Source organism: Cryptomeria japonica, chromosome 11 (genome assembly GCF_030272615.1).
Source record: "Cryptomeria japonica chromosome 11, Sugi_1.0, whole genome shotgun sequence".
Lineage (NCBI taxonomy): Eukaryota > Viridiplantae > Streptophyta > Pinopsida > Cupressales > Cupressaceae > Cryptomeria > Cryptomeria japonica.
The window spans coordinates 155620861-155639399 of record NC_081415.1 but is presented as its reverse complement, the minus strand read 5'-3'; the positions used below and the strand labels follow the sequence as shown (position 1 = coordinate 155639399).

At 36.4% G+C, this 18539-nt stretch overlaps 1 protein-coding gene across 3 annotated transcripts in view; it reads right to left on the bottom strand.

The window, feature by feature from the left end:
- The window catches only part of LOC131066095 (DNA polymerase I B, chloroplastic/mitochondrial), a 153233-nt gene that overhangs the window by 77107 nt on the left and 57587 nt on the right, over nt 1–18539 (bottom strand). For all 3 annotated transcript variants that reach the window (XM_058000805.2, XM_058000803.2, XM_058000804.2), the window contains 3 exons: nt 661–756; nt 389–481; nt 25–219 (listed from right to left, as the gene is read on the bottom strand). In XM_058000805.2, the coding sequence (XP_057856788.2) occupies nt 25–219; nt 389–481; nt 661–756 (384 nt within the window). The remainder of the gene's footprint in view (nt 1–24; nt 220–388; nt 482–660; nt 757–18539) is intronic.

Below are 18539 nucleotides of genomic sequence, written 5' to 3'. Positions count from 1 at the left end.
TACTATGAACATTTCAGGTTTTACCTTCAGTAAAGGTATTGGAGGTTTCTCTTCATCAGGTTGTGGATCCCACTCAAGCAATACATTATTTTTCTCTACAGCATCACGTACATGTGGGTACATATTCATAGCAGTTCTTGAATGAAAATCTCCTCCAGCTTTGAATGCATCCAGCATACTCTTACAATTTGAAAGATGAGCAAGAATCCTCAACTCCAACTGCAAGACCCTAACACAAACTCATGTATTAGCTAAACATTCTGAAATAATTTTTAACAGGCATTCGAATAAGAAATTGACAGTCATCCCAAATTGTGAAGCAACTAGTGATAGAATCTAAATTATTTGTAATGCTCCATATTTATATGGTAACAATCAAGCACCGCACCTGCCCATAATCAGCAACAATAAGAGAGTTTCCTGGATTAGCAATAAATGCTTGACGAATTTTGTAGCGGTCTTTCTCCAATGCAGGTTGGTTCTGATGCCAGCAAATCACATACATAAAATGTTAACTGAAAAGTAAAGAAAACTAACATGTTCATAACAAATTGAACAGAGAAATGTAAGCTGTAAACGGAGCCCTGTGTAAACACAACATGAATGTTATGTCTCAAAAATGACTGTCTATTAACTAAAAAGTATGGAACAATAGGTAACCTGTAAATTTGGCTTTCTTGCAGACAAGCGGCCAGTTTCAGTGTTGATATTCAAAGAACAATGCACTCGCCCATCGGCACCTGATATTGCATTTCCCTACAAGGAAAATAGACAAACAGATATTATGACTAAGACATCAAAAATAATTTTAAAACACCCATTGGAAGTAATGGATGAATGAGACTCAATCAGCACTTCATGACAAAGTAAATAAAGCAAAATCATAAACACTGAACATTGGCAATTAAGATCACCAGAATTAGAACAAAAAAATTAACAAAACTCCAACTAAGAATTTCGAGAAAAATGTAGAATAGCTATGAAAATACATGATCACTGTTGTGACCTTTTCACATATCGCCCCATTGCAAACGGGGAACCCCTCTTTTCCTGCTTTCCGCGTTGGTTAGTTTAGGGTTTTGGCGGCATAGTGGGCAATTTTGAGTTTCCCGTGCCTGAGTCTCAGAATTTTGATCGTGCCATTTAGGGTTTTTGAACTTATAGGATCAAGCACGTAAAGTTGAGATTTTAAATGATCCTAATTTTGTCTAAGTGTAGACCTTTTGAGTGTTAACGTGTTTTTTAACGTCCTCATCGGTGATTTTAAAGTGCTAAGGTGTTTCGAGACCTTTTGGAGTTGTTTTCTCGCTCCTAGGAAGTTATTCAAGTTAATTTTGCACTTTATCCCGATAGGTTTCCTTTTGTTTCGCTCAAATTTTTGGTGAATTTGCACAAGTCCAGATGAGTTATATTGAGTTTCGAAGTTTCCTAGTGATTTTGAGTGGAAAAATCATCATTTTCCAAATGAAAATCCATATTCTAAGGGTTAAAAGGTCCAAATTCCACACTAGAGGTGCTTTTCCCCTCATATTCCTGACTACCCATGATTTTCCCCCACTCAAAATCCAGACTAGACATGGATTTCCCCTGGAATCCAAACATGCCTTATTTTTCCCCCATTCATAATCCATACTAGGATCGATTTTCCCCCAGGATGCTTTAATTTTGACTACGTGTTGGGATTTTTTCCTAACTGCCTTCGTTTTTCCACTGGGAGTATGGATGAGGTTGCAGATGACTTTTGTGATGATTCTTCACATGGATCGATTTTCCACCAAGGCTTTTGTGACAAGATTTTGTGGATTTTTATGCGGATATTCATTCCAGACCCTAGGCAAATTTCCACTGAGAGTGATTTTGATGATTTTGTGTTCGGATGAATGTCCAGACAAGGGTCGATTTTCCCCCAAGAGGATTTTTTTGCAAAGTGATGAAATTTTGGTTGGAATTTTCATTCCAGACTCAAATCGATTTTCCCCTGGACCCATTTTTGTGCAAGTTGGTGAAATTTTGATAGGGATTTTTATCCCTAGTTGGATCGATTTTCCCCGAAAGGGATATTTTAATGATTTTTGATGATTTTTGTTGGGATTTTTATCCCAAGTTAAATCGATTTTCCCCATTGGTCATTTTTTATTTAAATTTTAAAAATCTTTTTAATGATGTGACCCAAATTTAATTGTTTATTTTTAAAGGTGCAACGATTATTTAAAAAATAAAAAACAATTAATAAATGATTTGCAATTAACATTAAATGAATTTTACCTTCTAGAAGCAAATCGATTTTTTGTCAGGCAAGTATAAGAACAAGTTTTTTATCCCACATTGCTTGTGTGGTGAAAGTTGATGGTGAAAGCAAGTTTAAAAGGAGATATCCCAACATTATTATATTATTATATTTGACAAGTGTATGCTTGCTAAGGCGATTTTTTTTCTAGCTGGCGATTTTTGGTGAAGTGTCAAGTTGACACATTGGGTTGAAGATTGTTTTGTTACTCATTTTTCCTCATTTCCAGCCCAAGGCGATTTTCATTGGCTGCCATTGGAGTGTATTCGTTGCAGATTTTCAGACTTAAACGATTTTTGTGAGGTGCCATCATTTTTTGGAGAGGGGTGATTTTGTGTTTGGGAGGTTAAACCTCCATTTTTGGATGATTTTCCTCTTTGGTGTGTGCCGCCATTGTTGCAAGCTTGCTAATATTCATTCTCAGACCTGAAACACGTCATTTTTTCAGACTTGTGTGACCCCATTGCTGGCTGGAAGTTCGATTTTCAGAAATATGCTTTGTTCCCAGCCCGTTTGTGCCTAAGGCGATTTTGTCTAAAGGCTGATTGGGGGCATTTTCAGTCAATTTTCAGACCATTTGAAGGCTGTTGCAGGTTTGAAACTTCATCGGTAAGCGGCTTTCCTCAAAAAATCTTCATTTCCAGCCACCTACCCACTTTGGCGATTTTGCTTGGAACTCATTCCTTTGTCATTTTTTTATCATTTTCAGGGATTTTTACTACTTTGCGAGGCGCTGGTAAGTCAAAAATAATTAATTTTCAGACTTGTCCTCAGAAACTTTATTTTTACCAGCCATACTTACATTCCCGGATATGATTGTTTTCACTATTGAGGTTGATTTTCATCAAGTTTGTGCACATTTGGGTGATTGCAACATGTTTTTAGAGATTAATTTGTGAAGTTGCAAGTTGTCTTCAGATTTACTGGCAGCCATTGTTGACTTCGGAAGGTGTCTTCAAACATAGTTTTGTGTGAAAACACAACCTTTCACACCTTTCCTTAGTCATTGTTTGATCCGGTATGCTCCTTTGCACTATAAATTGAATAAATTTCCTAAGTATAGGGGGGTGTTTTTCAGACTTTTGTCTGAAAGTTGTTAATTTCAATGAATTTCATGAGGGTTTTATAACCTAACCTTGTCACATTTTGCATGCAATTGTTGAGATCTATTGAGAGTGTAGATTATTTTCCTGATTTCCTTACTCAAACTTGTCTAAATCATTAGGAAATCAGAATTTTTGTCAAGAATATTTTCCAAAGTTCTAACTTCTAGCTTTGTACAGGTATGATGTCGAAGTCTAGACTCAAGGAAAGGAGAGCGCAACAGAAGATAGTTGAGACTGGATTCTATCCAGAATCCAAGATGTCATCCAGATGGAAGGAGGTTACAGATATGAACATGCATTTCCTGAACATGAGCCAGACGCGGCAGCGTATGTTCGGAATTGGGGGCCAGATTCCTTCCCCGGCCTATGTGAACATTATGAAGAGTGGCATTTATCAGGCCGCTGGATTTCTGCAATCCATATAGTGCAGTGAGCTTATCCTGGAGTGTGCCAATGTTATGATTCTCGCTCCCGAATGATTAAGACTCCTAAGGGTACCATCATTGCCTACCTTGTTGAGGATGCGATTGCTAAGGTGTTTGGAATTCTACGAAGAGCGGACATGAAAGATATAACTAAGGATGAATATGAAGACCGATATAAGAAGAAGATGGATGCATGCAAGACTGTAGTAAACAAGGAGTGGATGATCGAGCCAAGGACTCATCATTCCAAGGCTCCCAAGACACTCATGTGCACAGACTTCAAAGAGAAATATAGTGATTTAGTATTCCTACTTAACCGAATGATGGGGATGCCGCAAGGTGCAATATACGATGGATGGATGTTCTATTTCATCTAGGATTGTCTAAAAGGAACATTGATAATTTGGTCTAGAATCATAGGTGACAATCTGGACTTTCAGCTGAGAAAAGTGTAGCGGTCAAAGTCTTTCGCCATGACTTCCTATTTGGTGTACCTGCTTGCACGCTTTGTTACATACAAGGGATTGATATGCAAAGGTGAAGTCGAGAATGGACAAGGATAATTCAAGAGTTATGAGTGTTATCCACAGTTGAACATGTATCGAATTGAAGATTATAAGAGTGAATGATGTATTCACAATGTACATAACATGAATGTTGCAAGGTGGAGTCCACAGGAGATTGTCCAAGGAGGCAACAGAGCTGATAAAGAAATATGGATCGTGGTACATACAGTTTCCCACTTTCACATACCTTAGGATTCATGGATTTCAATCCGAACCGTACAGGCTTCCTAGGTAACCTTCTGACAAAGCGATCTTGTTGGAAGTGGTGAGACAGCTTCTGGAGTTTGATTCTATCGAGAAGGAAAAGCACAGAACAGGCATGTCATTTCCTATTTCAGTTGGGAAGACATTGGAGGTTTGCCAATCCGCCTTAGCAGCTAGCGCAGCAGGTGAAGAACTTGCATTCTATTGATTTGAAACATACAAGAGAAGAGAAAGGTTTGATCCAAATAAGAAAGTTGGAAGGATTAGGGGAGGAAAGTTCATCCACAAGGTAGACATAGAAGATTATTGGGCCAACCTAATGGACGAGCAGGCAGTAAAGAGAAGAATGTGGTCCAGAATGTCAGTGGATTTCATGAGGAAGTGTGGACTTTTCCTCATTCCTAATCAGGTAATCGATGACAGGGATCATACGCATCCACAATATGAAAATGAAATGAAGAAGGCAATTCTATTGCCTAATTGGTCAGAACCAAAAGAAATAGATTTCAATGTATTGATGAGAGAGGTCTTCAGTTTCTCCCGAGCATGGGTTGATATTCAGATGAACAAATTAGTTGATATGGGTGTTACCTTCACTTATGAAAAGATGAAACCGGAGGATTCCTCTTCCGAAGATGATCAGAGGACTATCAGTGATATCAGGATTCATGCGGATGAAAAGAGTCAAGCTCCCAAGAGAAGGAAGAACACACCGGGAGAAGTCAAGGCTAGAGGGAAGAAGATGGAGGAGGTTAAGAAGAAGAAGCAAAAGACTCTCATTCCTTCGCCTATTATTCCTTCACCACCCCTTAGTGTCTCATCAATCAAGTAAGTTGAAGTGTCAGAACAAAACAAGGGGACTGAGCAATGTTCCAACACAGTGATACTACCAAAGAATATTCAAGATTTACATGCCACAGCGACATCTGCTCCACCTAATGAGGACGATGATCAGTTGGGATCCCCTACTGTCCTTTTGGAGGTTAGTTTGGGAAAGAATGTATGTAATTTGAGCAGGAAAAATCCTAATGATGATGATGATGATGTTATCTCGGTGTTGAGAGAGCTTGATCGAGAGATATGTCTCGATGATGGTATGGAGATGGCCGCTATCCTGATTAGCTGATGAAGAGTATGGAGAAAAGTAAGAAAATGATAGAGGCACGGCCTATTGATGACACTGATGACTACTTAGCTAGGGGCAATAAGGAGAAAGAGCCTAAGAGAGCTGAGATTTTGTCACACATAGCTAGAAATGATACAAGAATGCGGATTGCGCAGATGGTTGTTTCTATTGCAGGTGTGACGGCAGACATTGCTACTCCCATGGATTTCCAAATTACTTCAGTTGCCCTTGGCCATACTACAAGAGAGCAGGAATTTCAAGAGGTTGGTGATAACCTTAGGGCAATCAATGCGAGATTGGATAGAGAAATTGAAGAAAAAGAGAAGTACAAAGAAGAGAATATCAGACTTAGAGAGTACATTTTAGGGATAAGGCATGAGAATCCCACCCTTATTTCCCCTATAGCAATTGATCGTGGACTACATTCACATTATGAGGCAGCAAGAGATACACTCTCGGAGGTGGAGAAATGGATTGAAAATACAAAGAAACGGGCGAATGATTTCCTTACTCAATTTGTCCAGGCATTTGACAGGACAACAAGACTCATATTCAGAATACAGTATTTGGAGGGAGTTTGGGGAGAATTCAGACCTATTCAAGAGAAGAATATTTCACGCCTCAAAGCTTTGAAGAAGATTCCTATGTCCACATTGGTTAGGGAGAATGTTGTACACAATGGAGATAGATAAGATTTCCACGGCTGGTATTGTTTATTAGCCATGAAGAAATCAACTTATGAGAGCGCACAACTAAGTTGTGCAGAGATGGAAGGATCAATTCATGATATTCAGTTGAAGATCCTTGCCTCAATTGAAGAGTTATCGAGGGTTGATATCAGTGAGGCCGGTGGTTTACACTTAGCAGAATTAAGAGACAAAATAAAATTCATGTATTTCAATCAGTTGGACTCTTTGAAGAAGAGTCAGATAGATGATTTTGTCTCTTTGTTGATTCATGTTCATAATTCGCAGAAGCTTATGCCGGATTGGGAGAACACTTTGGATGCTTGCTCGGATGCATTGGGCGTGATTGATTTACAACAGGATACCTTACCCAACATTTCCATGGAGTTAGATTCTGTATTGGCTAGATTCATGGAGTATGCTAGGAGAGAGAGAGAGAGAGAGAGAGAGAGAGATGCAGGGAGGAATCTTCTAGAAGATTCTCTATTTGATGACTAGGTATATTTCTATTGGGCCATATGTTGGTGGCTCCATTTTTTATGTAAACCCTAATTAGGGCAACTCTAGGGTTTTGTTGGCATGATCTTGGCCCTTATTTAGTTTTAATCTTGGTCATCCATTTTGTATGAGACTCTATATATACCTCATTGCCTCTCATTTGTAAGAGAGAGTTTTTGTAGAATTGTCAGCATATGCTGCAGCTATTTGAATATAAATCATTGTTCGACTCGATGGTGATTTTGTCTTTCAAGTGTTGTTTTGCATTCAAGGTTCTCAATTCCTCCAAGTTAGATTAGAATTTTAGATTTAGAATTTGCTTTCAATGTTTGTTAGATTGAATGAAAGAATCGTTGAGTATATTTATGTGGAATCTATGAATCCATACCACTAGCCTCTTGCTGATTGTAAGTGCGCCTTGCGTGGTCAACTGGAAATTTGTGCAAACTGAAATTCGATCATTACATATCCATTGTTATGCATCAACTTGGATGGTCTCAATGCTTGATGATAATAATTTGAAAATCTATGAAGCATACCTTAGATGATTGCACTAAGCTCGTGTCAAGATCTGTTCGATTTGATGGTGAGACCTTGCCTAGCTTGATTCCACTAAATTTGTTCATCATTTCCTACATTCCTAGGCTTATAATAGATTTCAAAAACCCTATTCCTTTTGCCATTTTTTTTGTAAGTCTTGACTCCAGAACTACATTGCCATATCCTAAGTTATCAGCACACCTATTCCGTATTCATAATATGCAAAATAATCCGAACAATTGTGTAAGTCCCCAAGTGAAAACAGCAATTCACATCGACCATTGAGTTACCCACTCGTCAAGACCTGACTGTAGAAACCTTGGAATCATTTTAGTTGATCTTACCCTTAGCATTTGAGGTGATTTTGTTCAAGAGAGGGTAAAGTACTTTGGTATTTTATTCTGAATGTTATGTGCATAAAACACACATCAACGATCACCAAGTGCAAACTGACATGAAATCCAGTGTAGAAAACTTCCTACGGTAACAGACAAATAAAGAATGCACAAACCGTATCAATTTATTTCAAATTTTCTAATTGCAGAGTACAGATTTCACGTCCATAAAATATCAACTTAATAAATCATTCCCAAATAACAACACATTTGACTAGGATTTCCAGAAAGGTCATAAACAACTCATATACATCATAGTTCAGAAACCTAAAGTAACAAAAACCTATAACTGCCTCCTCCAAAAGAAAAAATGTATAATTTAGGTTTTGCCTTGCCTAAATAAACTAAAAAATTCAGCACTGCATTAACCTACATCTTATAGCCTCTTTGTCACCTAAAATGTTGAGACTCTTTCAGGTATTATTGTACAACATGTTCAGGAAAGCTGTCAAATCGAAAGTAACAAAAACCTATAACTGCCTCCTCCAAAAGAAAAAATGTATAATTTAGGTTTTGCCTTGCCTAAATAAAGTAAAAAATTCAGCACTGCATTAGCCTACATCTTATAGCCTCTTTGTCACCTAAAATGTTGAGACTCTTTCAGGAATTATTGTACAACATGTTCAGGAAAGCTGTCAAATCGAAAGTAGAGATTATCATTCTAAGGTGTGGATCACTGAAGCCCCTGGATGAGAGTTAGGCTACAAGGATTTTCTCTGATTGTATCACTATTGCAAAATATGTTCAATAAAGCTTCCTACCTTATTGGACCACTCATATCTCATTTTATTCACACCCATAAAGTTCAAAACATGTTTAACACTAATTAATTTCAAATTATTCATGATGCTGAAAATATCAGACCCATTACCATCTCCCTTCATTTAGATCCTTAACACCATGTTGCTAACTATGTGACTCATCAACCTAGAAAGTAATATATCTTGTCAAACAAATTTCAGTGTCCCAAATATTGTGTATCTTGCACAACCATGACAAATTGAAAATAGCAACCTGCTAATGGGTCGTTAAGGGTTAATCATTCCCAAATGATAGTGAGTCCTATTCATTGGTCCCCACCGGAACCAGGTTGGATCAAGATCAACTTTGATGGCGCATCTCGGAATAATCCAGGACCCTCTCGTGCTGGATGTGTAGCCAAAGATTGTAATGGAGTGCTAATTGCTAGATGCAAACAATGCTTAAGTCCAAGCACAAACAATGAAGCAAAGGCAAATGCTGCTTCTTTGGCAGTTCAAGTAGGGAAAAGATTGGGAGTTGAGAGGCTTCAATTGGAAGGTGACTCTACAATTATCATCCAAGCTCTAATCCGAGGTGAAGCTCAAAACTAGAGACTAGATAAGGATGTCAAATGGATTAGATACCTTCTCAAGGATTTCCAACGTTTCAAAACGTTTCAAAATTTTCCATTAAGAGAAGGGAACATGGACACTGATGTGTGTGCCAATCAGGCATTCGAGTTACAAGTTGGTGACATTAGGTAGGATGTACTCTCTCCCAATGGTTAGATGGTGACAATGCTTTTAAATCTTGCCAACTTGAAACGGCAAGAATGCCAAGGCAAGGTGGGTGCGCAAAGATCATTAATACAAAAAGTACGAAAAGCTGCTCAATTTAGATGCAAGAAGATATGGTATCTCCCCATATCTTCACTGATTTTGGTGGTAGTTTAAACCGTGAAGATATAGTGGGAAAGGTGGCAGCAAAGTTTACTTACTCACACATGCGAGAGAAGACAACATCTCTCTCATTTATATTTGCCAACCTCAAAAGTATACTGCATTTAATTGCCTCGGAAGGACGCGGAGGAGGCTAGGCTAGCTTCTTCAACAAGCCTAACTTAAAGAGATAAATGAAGGAAGAAATAATATAGTTTATTAAAAGTAATCATCTCTCTGGCAAACCGAAGTTGCAGGGTGCATCATGGAGCCGAATTTTTCTCTCAGAGCCACATGGCCGATGATGGTGTTTTGGGGGCAGATATCTGACGAGAGACTGACTAACATCTTCCTATTTGAGGAGCACACCTTTCTCACGCCAGTGAAGATTGTTTTCGGAGATGAGTATATGCGAGGTGAAATCAAATACCAGACGAACGTCGAGATTGCTTCCATGTTCGTAGCCTAGTGCTTGTAGCTGGAAAGAAAAGAGCAGGCTGAGTGGATAATTAGAGGTTGCGTTCGGGAAGAATGGTGTGGAGGTTTAGATAGTTTTCTGAGGATAAACAGGGATGACGCAGGGTTCATGTGTCCAAACGATACATGGCTGCATGCAAGTGAGTTCAAACCTCCTTTGTGCCCCTACTTCATGTGGAGCACCAACTGTAACAAGGAGGCCCAGCGCACCTCTACACAGATAGGGATGCCCAGTGTCAAGGAATTCTTGAAGTCGTGGGAGAAGCAAGAGCTAAGGATGGAAATGTCAAAGTGGGGAGACTTTGAGGCTAAACCCTCCCAATCGGGAAGCTCCACAGCCACCAAACGCAAAAGGGGACGTCCAAGGAAGTTGAGAAAGAGGCAAGGCAGACGCACACTGTGGATTAGGTTCCCTCCCGAGGATAACGGTGAAATTGAAGACCCAGAAGAACGAATGGAGCAGGCCAAAGTGTCCAGTGGAAAAGACAAGGAGATTGTTTTTGTCTCTTGAATACAGAACACTACTGGGCTTTGTTATGTCTTGTTTTAAATGCATATATGTATAAAACAATGTAAAACCTTTGTTTAAAGCTATGGGGAGGGTAGCAGAGGTTTTAGGTGTCGGTTTAGAAAGAGGAATCATGGATGATACTAATAGAATATTGTAATGTTTCTTCAATGGTCATCTTAGTCGTCTTTAGTTTATTTAGTTAGTTTCTGTCATCTTAGTCGTCTTTAGTTTATTTAGTTAGTTTCTATTTTCAGCTTTAGTTTACGATTGTTTCTTTTAGAAACATCGTCTCTTGTAAATTCTATATATAGAGCTCTCACTCTATTGTTTCATAACATCGAATATTTTAACATGGTATTAGAGCCGGTCTGAGCCTATCTCCCTCATGGGAGGGCTCAGGATTATGGGAAGGCTTTTCCAGTTCTCTGTTTTGGTACGGATTTGCAAAGGCGGGTTTCTGTGTTCAAACCCATGAAGGGTTTTGACCCGTCTTCTAAGCAAAGATCGAGTAGGATTTTTGCATGCAGAATTTTGTGGGCTCTTTTGGAGCTATAATTCAATTTTTTTGTGAGTTCATAGATCTGTGTTTGTGGGCAATTTGGGTGCTGCATTTGAAGATCATGGAGGTTTTCTTATGTTTTTTAGTGCACACAGATTTTTGGTTTCTGTTCGTGACTATGGTGTTTCTGATCTGCAACCCACATTTGTATTTTGCATTCTGTGACCTAGGGTTTCAGATCCTGTGTACCTGCAGTCTAGGGCTTCGTGGAGTCGGGCCTTGTTCAATGTCTCTATCTCCCTGCAAAAAATGCAACTAGGGCACACAATCTGCCTCTTTGTTTGGTCCCCTGGAGATGTTATGATGGGTTTTAATAATTTTTTCCTTAAAAAATTTCTGATGGGTTTATAATTTTTTTTCCCTTCAAAGAAAATTGGTGGGTTTAAATAAAAATAAAAAATAAAAAACGATGCTTTGTAATCTTCAGTTTCTGGGATTGGCGATTTTTTCCTCGAAAACCGTGGCTTCTTGCAGTCTGTTTAGGGCGTCATCCTCATCTGCAAAAGTTTGTGGACGATTTATGTTATCCAGAAGTTCTCCAGATTTTGACAGGGTCAGTGGCAGGCTCATGTCGCAGAACATTCTGAGAAGAAGGTGGCAGCCTTCTCTGTTTTTCTCTGGTTAGTTAGAACGATGACATGACCATTAAGGGAGGGTAATAGAATATTGTAATGTTTCTTCAATGGTCATCTTAGTCGTCTTTAGTTTATTTAGTTAGTTTCTGTCATCTTAGTCGTCTTTAGTTTATTTAGTTAGTTTCTATTTTCAGCTTTAGTTTACGATTGTTTCTTTTAGAAACATCGTCTCTTGTAAATTCTATATATAGAGCTCTCACTCTATTGTTTCATAACATCGAATATTTTAACAGATACTGCACGTATATTTTCAATCTGGATCTTTTGAAACTTGAAGATGTAACTTTTTGATTATGCAATAAAAACCCATTTATCGATCAAAAAAAAAATTGAAAATGGCTTGTATAACCATGAAGAGAAGCCACGAATAAAGAAATCTCTACATTGAAAGATTATTTAAAGCTTGTGAATGATTTAGAACACCCATTAGCAGGATTTTTGAAGAATCCTTGCAGCTTAATTGCTCAAAATTCTACTATAATCTTCAATGGGGGAAGAATGCTAAGAAGTAAAAGCTACTGATTGGAAAGCCTTTAGAAAAATAAGCACTACACCATATTGATTGGAGATCAAATAATTGGTTTACTCCCTACTTGTAAACTTTTGCATAGATTATTTAGCAAAGATAGATACCAATGTGAGTACCTAGTTTGTAAAAATGGTAACATTCAACTCCATCTATTATAGATTCACAAGCTATTCCATTTGGAGATGGAATATGCAAAGGCTATTTCTTAAAATTTGTAGTTAGATGAACATGGTAGAGAGGATTTTTTATCATTTTCTATTAAATCTGAAGCTATTCCTTATGCAAGTGGCTCTATAAGAGTGTGAATAGGTTCAATTGACGTAATCACAATAATAAAGGCTTATCTTGCAAAACCAAGCCTATATAGACCTGATCAAGAGAAATTCACAACAAGTGTTGAGTGCAAAAAAATAAATAGGGATTGCAAATAATGGACAAGAATTTAGAGAGAATTAGAGGAATAATGAAAATGAAAAAATAGCTTATTCTTCTTGTTCATTCTTCTCCTTCAGGCCAAGTTCATCTTACTTTGACACCAATGTCAAACCCAAGACTGTGATGCAAGAAAAGATTCACAAATAAATGAAACTTGGAGAGAAAAAAAATATTCAATGAAAGCTTCTACTACTCATCTCAATCAAAATTTATTTAACAATATGAAAATGATTGTCCAAATCAACTTTTAGATGACTATTCAACTTCTAGTGCAGCTAGGATATATAAAGATATAAAATATTATTCTACTACTCCAAGGATTATGTACATTATTGTTAAAACCAGTCTAGCATTACTCGTTCAGGAAAAAATCGGCAAAAAATCGGATGTTTAAAAAAATGTAAAACATTACAGAAAAAGAGTGAAAACTAATTTATTTATTTTTAATTTTTAAGGGCATTTCCATAGCATAGAGATATTGTAACCAAATAAAAAAGAAACTTCAACATATGAATTGTAGAATATAGATTTTCATTGTTTATATTCATGTACAATAATATTAAATTCATACAAATATTTCAAACAAAATTATACAGTTTTTTTCTATTTATATTTAGTATTTACTTATCCATATCAAATCAATTTATTTCTCTCTCCCACAAACATATATATATTAAGACATATTACTCTAATATTACTGAAATTGCTAATTTAATCAGTAATATTAAATAAATTACTGTAATATTTAATATTACAATAATATTTAATAAATTACAGTATATTATACTATAGTAATTTTATCTTAAAAGATTAAATTACTGATTTAATTAAAATTCACATAAAATCAATGTCATGTCTAAAAATTCCCAATAAAATCATCAATGTGATGAAACAGAAAATGAGAAAATTCTTTTGGAATGGAGCAAATGAACAATATAAAATCCCTTTGTTGGCTTAGGAAAAAGTTTGCAGCTCGAAAGTGAAGGGTGGTGCTGGGATTAGGAATTGGCAAATCATGAATGAGGCTCTGGGAGCTAAACTCTCTTGGAGCATTTATGCTAACCCAAATCAATTATGGGTTAAGTTTATGAGGGCCAAATATCTGGACTCAATGGAGAATCACAAAATGTTCACAATAAAAAATCCTCCCAGGGGATCTGCAATTTGGAACTTCATAGTGAGTAGCAGGAAAGTTCTTACAGAACATCTTTCATTGCATATTGGTAACAGAAAGTCAGCTAAATTTTGGGATGACTCTTGGGTGGTGTACCCAGTTATAAAACACATGGCCGATTTTTCTGAAACAAAATCACATCTATGCAGGATCTAGGGTGACAAGGTCAGTGATTATTTGGTGACCAAACAAAGTCACCTGGGAGAAGTATGGTGCTAGAAAGACCTCTCAGACATAGGTCTATCGGATCAACAACAAGCGTTGCTAAATCAAGTTTTGGATCAGAGAAAGATTTACCTCACAAAAGGTCAGGACAGAGTAATTTGGTGTGGTTCTAAAGATGGGAACTACTCGGTTAAATTAGGCTATAGGCTTCTAAAAGGCATGGTGGGGGACAGCATAACAGCTAATGATTTAATTTGGCATAAGCATTGTTTACCCAAAGCAAGGGCGTTTGCATGGCTGGCTCTAAAAGGGAGAATTCTTACAGGTGAGAGAAGGAAAAGGCTTGGTTTGGTAGGACCGACCAAGTGCTTAATGTGTGGGGAAGCTGAAGAGGATCTTGACCACCTTCTGTTACAATGCAAGATAGCACAGAAATGCTAGTATATGGTGAAAGGCAAATTGCAGTGGCAAAGCCCATTGCCAAATTCGCTCAAAGATGTGTTTGAGAGTTGGCCAAGACAAAACAAGAAATCAACTTTCTCAAGCATATGGAACATATGCCCATCACTTGTGATATGGGAAATCTGGAAGGAAAGAAATAGTAGGATCTTCCAAGACAAGGCTGAGGATGTTAGGAGGTTGTGTAGCAGGCTTGATCAGGCAGTTGAGGGAATTCTAGGGGCTGCAGCTTCTCAAATAGATTCTATGAAACACCCATTTACCATAGAGGATATGAAAATACAAAAAGCATAGCCTAATGTCAAAATAAGACATGGGGCCTGGCCTCCTAGGTTGATGAGTAAGAAATGTAACTCACCCACAGAATGGATTCCACCTCAGAAGGGGTGGATCAAAGCCAATTTTGATGGGGCAGCTCAACGTGGAGGGGCTCTATCAAGGGTGGGAGTGGTTTTTTGAGATCACAGTGGTAGCATTGTAAAATTGGGAGCTCAACGTATCAAACAGGGCACCAACAACGAGGCGGAAGCTTATGCAGCTTGGCTGGCAACTCGATGTGCTCGGAATATGGGGATTAAAAAACTACATCTGGAAGGGGACTCATTGATCATAATCCGGGCCATAAAAAATGGTCAAAATAAAGCATGGCACCTGCAAAATTTTATCTCACTAAATTTAGAGGATTTGAATCACTTTGAAGAAGTCATGGTTAGCCACATCAGACGAGAGGGTAATACAGAAGCAGACAAATTGTTTAAATGGGCTCTGTCCTTTAATCAGATTGAGGATACTTTTTTTGAAGATTTTGACGGCAAGTTGGATTTAGAATAAAATTGGCTATAAATCGAAATCTAAATGTTGACAAGACCATAGATGAAAAACTCTGCAGGTTTTTCAAAAACTCGCGAGTACTCGCGGGTCAAAACCCTAGCTGAGTCACTCGCCATTAAACTCGGCTCCAAGTTTCTATAAAAACACACAACGTTTTTGAGGAAATACTCGCGAAATCTCGCGGGTTAAACCCTATTTCTTGAGAAAAACTCGTCAAGAATTACAAATTTGATTCGCAACTTCTATTTTTTGGCCATGAGATAGGATGCACCAAAGTTTTCATCTGGTTTTTGAGCGCGAATAAAAATGTAATATGATTATATGACTGGATAAGTAGTTAAAATGTAATATGATTATATGACTATATTTTCAATTGTTCGATAAAGTTACCAAGTTATTGCTGAGTTTTTTCCCTAGTTTTTGCGAGTCCCGAGTTTTTAAAAATTTTTGGGCTTGCCGAGTCATTGTCGAATCCGAGTTTTTCAACTATGGACAAGACAGTGTCATCTCATGCTTACAGACAACATAAGACAATCTTTGTTTCCCGAGTACATATGTGATTTGTGTGAATCACAATTTGATGGTCATTAATCCTTGCTTTGTAATGATTGGCAGTTTAAGTGTGTTATTCCTCGGCTTTTTTGTTTTGGTGTGCGTGAATGATGGCAATGGCGGCAATAATGTGAACCGTAACATGTGGTTCCTTACAACAAGCTCCCGGTTATAATGTTTCCATCTATGTGAGAAGGTGATGACGTGATATTCACAGCGTCAAGTATTAACTATCAAGAGCCGTGACAGTAATGTGATTGATTACTCGCACGAACCGGCTTTCTTTTTAAAGAAGCCAAACTTGATGCATTTCATCGTTCTCCTATTAGTTGTCTTGTGTGTTTTTTATTTGCAGGTGTTGTTTGGCGAGAGGATGGAGGCCACGTTCACCTTCCAAACGAAGAAGCAGCAGAAAGCGCTATATGGGCAGGTGGGAAATCGAAGATTCAAACTACTGCTCAAATGCCCATCAGAGGAGGTGGTAAGTGCGGTGCAGGGGACGTTGGGCTTCTTCTTCTAGCAAGCTACTCATCGGTGGAAATGCAATGTGGATACAGCTGCTATGATTTTGGCCTGGGGCCGGGAATTAGGGATTGCCGAGGAGGATATTTGTTGGGTCATGAACTCTCTTTTTGAGCAAGAGCTAATATCTGGAATGGATTTCATTCTTGAATGGGTGCACTCTGGACATGGTTTTGATTTTGGTAAGTGCTTCGAGAGTCAAATTGCAGTCGAAGAGTTGGGGTTTGTTCCTTTTGTGCGATGGCCGAATATGGTAAACCAAAGACTCTATCTAAGTCATATCAGGGCGGAGTGGAATTCGTTAATGGAAGCCATCAGAACATATCAGCATGTGCAGGAGAGGTGGATGCCATGGTTTTTGAGTTTCATTCCGAGGAAACGACGAAGTGTGAGACATCGACCAGCTCAGGTTTGAAGTTTGAGCGTGTAAGGTTTCTTTCTCCTCTGGCTTGAATAGGAGAGATTTTGCTTGCAAGTTTTTGTGTTTCTAGCTCGGTCTCAGATGCAACTTCCAGTCCTACTTGGTGTGAATCGTTAAAGGCCGATATGAATATACTATTTTAGCAAGACAGTTTAGTAGTTAAGGATGGTGAGCCATGGTTTTTTGCGGCCCAAGCCCTTTCAGGGATTTAAGATACAATCCCTTTTTGCAGTATCTTTGTAATGTATATATTTAAGGGTATTCCATAGCATAGAGATATCCTAAGCAAATAAAACAAAGACTTCAACACAAGAATTGTTGAAAATAAATAATAATAAGTAGATTGTGTCAAAATATCAATTACAAAATAGTTTGCGACATTGTACAAAGTGAACCTTCCAAAAAAATCAAATGTAGCCAATGACATGCTATAGGGTAGGAAGCTTGGTGAGAGCATGTCCTAGTTGGTTTAATAATATTTATTTATTTTAAGAAATATTATTGTAATATATCTTAAAATATTAAATAAATTGTAATTTATCTAATATTATAGTAATATTACAAATCAAAGAAGCATTTATCTTTTGGGAAAAAATCGGCAAACCAAAAGTAATATATAATAATTAATTATTATATTATAATGATATAATTATAATACTATAATATAATTATATTATATTAATATATTAATAAATTATAATTACTGCAAAATAATATATAGTATTATTATAATAATATATATAATATTATATTAAAACATATTATTATAATGATATATTATAGTCTGTCACAAAAAAAATTCGAAAAAAAAGTGATTAAATTTGTCAATATAAATTTGATTTTTTTAAATATAAGTAATAAATCAAAATAAATAAAATAATTTATTATTTTATGTAAAATTTGAATATATATAATAATTTATTATTATTATATTGTAATGATATAATTATAATACTATAATATAATTATATTATATATTATATTATATTAATATATTAATAAATTATAATTACTGCAAAATAATATATAGTATTATTATAATAATATATATAATATTATATTAAAACATATTATCATAATGATATATTATAGTCTGTCACAGAAAAAAAAATTCGAAAAAAAAGTGATTAAATTTGTCAATATAAATTTGATTTTTTTAAATATAAGTAATAAATTAAAATAAATAAAATAATTTATTATTTTATGTAAAATTTGAATATATTGTAATATATTTAGTAACATTGTAATATAAATATGTTAAAATTTTTAATTTAAATATTATTGATATATTAAACTTTATATATTAAATGATAAATATATTATAATATATAAATAATAAATATATTAAACTTTATATATTAAATGATAAATATATTATAATTAAATATTTTATCTTGTTAAATAATGTGTTCATTAAAATATAAATATATAAATAATGTATTGAAATTTATAGTTTAAATAAAAAACAAATTGTTTGAAACAAAATATAAATGAAATTTTATTTAAATAATACAACTTAAAAACAAAACCTAAAGTTAATAGAATGCCCATGTTTCATGAAAATGGTCGGAGAAGAATGCGTCTAGCAGGTCTGGGGAGTCAAAACACATCTGCAGCAGCGGAATGACCAGTTCATCTGCAACGTCGACCTTCAATCGCCACCATCATTTTTTAAAGCCCTATTCCAACGAATTCTTTTAGGGTTCCGCTGGTTTTTTTTCACGGACTTTGGAGCGACTTTTTTTTGCGATTTTGGG